Raw genomic sequence first — 7,283 nt, forward strand, 5'->3', positions numbered from 1 at the left:
TTAAGCAACTTTCTCCAGAAACCGCTTGAGCTCAAAGTCTGCTCCTTTTTGTCTTAAAAGACTTTGAACTGTTGCTGACTCAAGTCTGAAACTCCCGTTAAAAGATCAACCACGCCCCGACAAAACTCGGTTTCTCTTCCTCATCTGTTCTGTTTCTCCTCTTCTGTAAGAAAAAAAAATTTCAGATTTGACCCGACATAAAGATTCCTTCCGATGCAAATCCTGTTTCACCCAGACGGGTCTCTCTAATCACCTCTCCTAGATTCAAAAGGTCTCTCCTTTAACATTGAATCTCTTGTTTCCATTGGATCTGACGCCGAGTTTATCAAGATGTTAAGATCCTTAGGTCTAGGCTTGCTTCTCTTCGCCCTAATCGCTCTCGTCACCGGAGACAACAACGACTACGGAAGCTGCAACTGCGACGACGAAGGCTACTACTTCTTCACCGTCCACACAATCCTAGAATGCCAGAGAGTGAGCGATCTCCTAATCGCCATCGCCTACTTCTCCATCCCTCTCGAGCTTCTCTACTTCATCAGCTTCTCCAACGTCCCTTTCAAATGGGTTCTCGTACAGTTCATCGCCTTCATCGTCCTCTGCGGTATGACTCACCTCCTCAACGCCTGGACTTACTATGGCCCCCACTCGTTCCAGCTGATGCTATGGCTCACAATCTTTAAGTTCTTGACGGCGTTGGTCTCGTGCGCGACGGCGATTACTCTCTTGACTTTGATCCCTTTGCTACTGAAGTGGAAAGTGAGAGAGCTTTACTTGAAGCAGAACGTGCTTGAGCTTAACGAGGAGGTTGGGCTGATGAAACGGCAGAAGGAGATGAGTGTTCACGTTAGGATGCTTACTAGAGAGATTAGGAAGTCTCTTGATAAGCATATGATACTGAGGACGACGCTTGTTGAGTTGTCAAAGATTCTTGATTTGCAGAACTCCGCTGTCTGGATGCCTAACGAGAACAGAACAGAGATGCATTTGACTCATGAGCTGAGGTCGAATTCTATGAGGAGCTTCAGAGTGGTGCCGATCAACGATCCTGACGTTGTTCAGGTCAGGGAGGCGAAAGTGGTTGCGCTATTGAGGAAAGATTCTCTTCTTGCGGTCGAGAGCAGTGGTTCTGATGAGAGTGGACCCGTGGCGGCTATTCGGATGCCGATGCTCCACGGGTCGAATTTCAAAGGAGGGACTCCTGAGTTTGTTGATACTTCCTACGCTATAATGGTTCTGGTCCTTCCAAACGCGAACTCTCGCGTTTGGACGGACAGAGAGATCGAGATAGCTGAGGTCGTTGCTGACCAAGTGGCTGTGGCTCTCTCGCACGCCTCGGTGCTGGAGGAGTCGCAGCTGATGAGAGAAAAGCTCGGTATTCAGAACCGAGCTTTGCTCCGAGCGAAACAGAACGCGATGATGGCCAGCCAGGCGAGGAACACTTGCCAAAAGGTCATGAGTCACGGCATGAGGAGGCCGATGCACACGATCCTCGGCCTCCTCTCGATGTTCCAGTCTGAGAGCATGAGCCTCGACCAGAAGATCATCGTCGACGCGCTCATGAAAACGAGTACTGTCCTCTCTGCTTTGATCAACGACGTGATAGACATTTCTCCTAAAGACAACGGGAAGTCTCCGTTGGAGGTCAAAAGGTTTCAGCTCCATTCTCTGATAAGAGAAGCAGCCTGCGTGGCGAAATGCTTGAGCGTTTACAAAGGCTACGGGTTCGAGATGGATGTTCAGACGCGTCTGCCTAGCTTAGTGGTGGGAGATGAGAAGAGGACGTTTCAGCTTGTGATGTATATGCTTGGGTATATCTTGGATATGAGTGAAGGAGGGAAGACGGTTACGTTTAGGGTTGTGTCTGAAGGGACTGGGAGTAGTCAGGACAAGAACAAGAGGGAGAGTGGGATGTGGAAGTCTCATTTGTCTGATGATTCGCTCGGTGTAAAGTTTGAAGTTGAGATTAATGAGATTAAGAGTCCTCCGTTGGATGGTTCGGTGATTGCAATGAGGCATGTTACAAACAGAAGGTATCATAGCAATGGGATTAAAGAAGGCTTGAGCTTAGGCATGTGTAGAAAGCTTGCACAGGTTAGTGGATCACATCAAAAACATATGTTTCTTTTTATTACAGACTCGGATGGACATTCGGGTATCCGTTTGGGTTTTAGGTTTTCGGGGCTAGATATTTAAGCCTCATTGGGGTATTTATAAATTTCTGTTTGAGTTTAGTTCTTTGCGGGTTCGGTTAGAGTTCGTTTATCCATTTTAATTATATAAACAAAATTTTAAAATCTCAATATACCTTAAAATCCAAACTAAAAATAATATACAATGTACAAATCTGAATAATGTATGCTAAATATCTAAAATTAACATGAAAAAATGTTCGGTTTAGATATTTGGTTAGAGAACCACTAGACATGTAGAGAATTTTCAGTGTTTTGAGTATTTTTTTGATATTTTGGGATATTCATTTTTAGCTATTTTTCAAGTATTTTGGATAAGTTTGAGTATTTTTGAATATTTGGATATTGTATCTAAAAGTAATTAATATATTTAAATATATAATTGTGAAGCCGTTCAAATACCTTACCAGTTTTGATTATTTAGTTCTGTTCTTCGGGTTTGGATATTTTGTCCAGCACTAACAGTCTATATGTGATTTGATATTTGTCTGCAGATGATGCAAGGGAACATATGGATATCACCGAAGTCGCATGGACAAACACAGAGTATGCAACTGGTTCTGAGGTTTCAGACAAGACCTTCTATTAGAAGATCAATCTTAGCAGGAAACGCTCCAGAGCTTCAACATCCAAACTCAAACTCGATTCTTCGTGGTCTAAGAATCACTCTAGCAGATGATGACGATGTGAACAGAACCGTAACCAAGAGGCTTTTAGAGAAACTTGGATGCGAAGTGACAGCTGTGTCTTCTGGTTTCGAGTGTTTGAGTGCCTTGTCTAATGTGGAAATGTCGTATAGGGTTGTGATATTGGATCTGCAGATGCCTGAGATGGATGGTTTCGAAGTAGCGATGAAGATAAGGAAGTTTTGTGGACATCATTGGCCTTTGATTATAGCTTTGACTGCGAGTACTGAGGATCATGTTAGGGAGAGGTGTTTGCAAATGGGGATGAATGGTATGATTCAGAAACCTGTTCTTTTGCATGTCATGGCTTCTGAGCTTAGACGGGCTTTACAGAGCGCAAGCGAGTGAAGTTTGAAGCAAAGCTCAGAGGGAAGAAAACAAGTTTTGAGAATCTTGAAGATGATTCAAGAATCAAGAAATGAAGGAAACCAAAGTGGTGATACTTGTAAGATGATGATGAGAAGTCTAGTTTTGTTGTTGTTGTTGTTCTCTTGTTATACGATGATGAGAAGCCTAGTTTGGGGATTGGTTGGTCCGAAACTCTATATATACGTAATGCTTTCGCATTTTCAGCGAAAATGACATAATGTTATTAGATTTATTTTTCTTGCTCCAGTTTTATTAGATTTAATAACATTTAATTTTATAGCTTTAGTCTTTAGTGATTCTAAGTCCATGCATTCTTTTCATCTCATTATGAAACTGATCATATTATTTTTTATTTTATCAATTAACATTTTAATGTATAAACTACGTATATTGTTCTATATTCAGGCTGAATGATTCAACTTTTTAACACACTAAAAAGATCTGGAAACTCTTTGTCAACGAAAAAGAAAAAATATTTAATAATTTAAATGTAATTTGATATTTTTGTCAAAGTAATACAATATTTCTTATTTTAATCTATAAAATATTTTATTCTTTAAATAAAGTAGTTTACACAATACACTCGGAGGCTCCCAGCTCGACTGTTTCAGACCACCACACCAAGCGTTATCGTTAATATACGAATACGACTACCAAAGTTAGTGTCATTTCATGCTTTGTGTAGGCTTAAGAAGAAACATCACGTAACGCTACAATTCATGTAATGTTCGACAGATATGATGTCCCAATATACTCCATATTTTGGTTGGATGGTATAAACAATCCCCTAACGACAAAAAGGTCCATGTTCCAACTTTTTTTTGGAAATTTAATTATCGTTTGTCTCAAACAATAGAATTAACACATTTTTCCTTCGAAATAATAAAATGTTGAGAAAGTATTTTATTGACTAAAAACATCAATTCATTTCTTTTTCTCCTTTCAGTTTTACTAGACTGAATCGTTTTAAATTTTATAGAATACTTAGTCTGTGATGATTCTCTTTATAGAAGTCCCTACATTTCTTTTTCATCTCTTCTAAGGTTGTGGTCTTCAAGTTGATTAGATGTTCTAATCCTCCTCCTACTTTCTCTATGGTTCTCGTTTAGGTTGTGCAAGTGTACTTCCATCTTTCTCGATCTTCTCCTTCTCAATGATCATTAATTTATACATGTTTAATTGTTGTTGTTTCTGGATTTATGTAAGATACTTGTATGTTAATGAGAAAATGAAACCCTTTTAACACAATATATATACTAATATAAGCTTAATAGTATATATATATATATATATTTATTTATTTATTTATATATTTATATACATATATAAAATACAAAAACAGGAAACAGATTTTATAATTATTTTGTTCAATGAAGCAGTACTACCTCGGCATACTAATGAATGTTTCTTTAATCTTTTGATATAGTTTTTTGGACCCCGAGTTATGCTTTATCTTGTGGTCTTTGTTATACTTTTAATAATGCTTGTTTATGGATTCCTTTTCAAAGTATTAGTTGTTAATTGATATAGTTTTAGACTTTTTCTAATTAACCATAATATTCTTTTGAGTGCGGTTTAGGGCTTGGCTTTTCGATAAAATATTACAAGAATTTATGATTGGGTATCTAGCTCTCTACACAATACTTTTCAATTTTTGTACTTCTTAGTTTTAAACCGGCCGTTCAGTATACCATTAAAAAGTTTGGGTAAGTAGTTTGGATTAATGATAATCATATGTGTAACTTATTTATCGAAATGCGGTGACTCACTCATTTTAGAAAAAAAACTGTTAACTTTGTTGGACTTAAATATGAATACGGCTTTATACCTGAACTTTCATTACTTTTATGTGAAAGTTGTTACATCTTAATATAAAACAATAGTTTTGGTATATAAACTATAAGAGCCAGAGATGGTGGTATATATATGTGTGTTCACCTGTTTATATATGGGTCGTTAGGATTTGTTGTGAACTTGTATTTTCTCTTAATTTAGTCAGATGACCAAAAAAAAAGAGAGCTGAAGATCCGTATATGCTAAAATAAGGAAATCACAGATAGTCTTTCTTATCTTATGTTTACGCTGTTTTACTTGGATCTTGAGTTCTAGATAAATTGCTATACTTGGATCTTAATAAATGGCTACACTAATGTAAATATTTTTAAATTCTAAAGCACTTTAGTTAATCATTTTAGTGTAATGCATTTCTGCTCAAGAAAGTACGGATATGAATATATATAATAGACAGGTCCATTAGGGTTTGCGTTTTGCAAGAGGAACGCATGTGGTACCATGTGAATAAGCTCCTGTATTCTCATACTTTGTCTATGATTTTTAATTAAAAGATGGTCAAGAAAGCCTAAAAACTTGGTTAAATGACGACACTTATAAGCTGACAGACAGCAAGGGGGATTATTAATACAGGCACACACACACATGTATTAAAAATTGGTATAATAGTTGCATTGGACCTTTTTTTATTCCCGTGGTATAAGGCCATGTACATCAGTGAATCTCGTGGGAGGGGTTCACAAAGCATTTTTTTATTATTTTTTTTTTCTGTTTGAATTTTGTTTTTTTTAAAAAAAAAAAAAAAAAAAATTAATCGGATCAATCGCGGGCCGCCACGTACCGTGGGACCCGCGCTACAGTGTTGATCCGGGTTCACTGCAGTGAATTTGCAAGAGACAGGTTCACCACTTTTACTTATTTTAATAATTTTTTTTTTTCGAAAACCGTGTGAACTCCCCCATTGAACTCTCAATGGGGATGCCCTAATAAGTTGCATTGAACCTGGTGTGTACCATAAAAATATATATATTATAACTAAATTAGTTTTTTTTTAAAACAAAATTAGTTTTTGAGTCGACTGATTTAGTTATATTAGTTGTGGTTGACTACCGCTTCTTTGTATATATATATATTAGACCGTTGTAGATTCACAAAGCCATTAACTATAAGTTTGAGTTTCAGTCCAGGTGATTTGAACTTTCAAATAACACATGCATTTATATTTTATTAGAACATTTTATTGTCAAATGTCATTTCATTTGAAATAACCTATTAATATATAGCTTGCGGTAATAGCATTTATAGATTACTTTTGTTGGATACATCATCTTTTCCACTAGAGTATATTTTAATGATGACTGCATGCTAAGCGATCATACTAATTTTTAAAAAAATTAAAATTGTAACCATAATTAACTGAATAATGAAAGTTAGGTTACAATCGAAATTGAAATCCTAGATTGTTCAAGAGATGATCTGATACTAATCTAATTTATGCATGTTATATATGTTTATTCTAAAAGTATTTTTTTTTGTTAATTTCATTTGATCACTTCACAGTTCACTCATCATCCGACTTATCATGATGTGAATGTACATATTCTTCGGAAATGATAGTTTTATGTGAGTTTACCATCAAATAAATCACTAGACCAAAATATCATAACCGAAAATAATAAAACAAATCGTTTGTGAATATTTGGAGTCGAACTAAACTCCTGGAACCGGAGTTCATTAATCTTTCTGGGCAATTCTTTTTCTTTTGTATGATATAATGTATGCTGATGTGCATAGCTTAAACAGTTCTTTTACGTGTTCGTGTTGCTCTTAATCGGGTTATAATCCGATGTTTTGTTCAGAAGGCTGAGATATATATATATATATATGCATTTTTGAAGTATTGGGTTACATGTAAATCAATATTTTCTTACATAATTTGTAGCAAAATTAAACCAACTTATATTTAATGAGACTAGGTGAGTGTATGGCAATTGCCAATCAGGTGTCTAATAAATGCATGCAAACATACAAAATATATAAAACCAATTATATATGGCATATATTCATATACATGGAAAACATGACCAACCTTAACGATTCAATCAGGACCAGTCACATACATATATGCACACATAACTTCATTATAAAAACAAATGAAGAATCCAACAAAGAGAAAATCTTGTAATAAAAGATCATAAACCACACACAAGTAAGTGAAATTTAGCATATAATAATATAGTCAAGAGAA

At 36.0% G+C, this 7,283-nt stretch overlaps 1 protein-coding gene across 1 annotated transcript; it reads left to right on the forward strand.

Annotated features, from left to right (window-relative positions):
* Position 1: 1 nt before the first annotated feature.
* LOC106365665 (protein EIN4) lies at positions 2–3,523 on the forward strand. The gene is made up of 2 exons (XM_013805121.3): positions 2–2,091; positions 2,684–3,523. The coding sequence occupies exons 1-2, from the start codon at positions 331–333 to the stop codon at positions 3,221–3,223; spliced, it is 2,301 nt and encodes a 766-aa protein (XP_013660575.2). The 5' UTR covers positions 2–330; the 3' UTR covers positions 3,224–3,523.
* Positions 3,524–7,283: the final 3,760 nt, after the last annotated feature.

Source organism: Brassica napus, chromosome A1 (genome assembly GCF_020379485.1).
Source record: "Brassica napus cultivar Da-Ae chromosome A1, Da-Ae, whole genome shotgun sequence".
NCBI classification, from domain to species: domain Eukaryota; kingdom Viridiplantae; phylum Streptophyta; class Magnoliopsida; order Brassicales; family Brassicaceae; genus Brassica; species Brassica napus.

Bases quoted from the DNA above. Each gene is read 5' to 3' on its own strand.
- LOC106365665 (XM_013805121.3), top strand. From the start codon at position 331: ATGTTAAGATCCTTAGGTCTAGGCTTGCTTCTCTTCGCCCTAATCGCT. The intron at 2,092-2,683 runs GTTAGTGGATCA...ATTTGTCTGCAG, and splicing joins TGTGTAGAAAGCTTGCACAG to ATGATGCAAGGGAACATATG.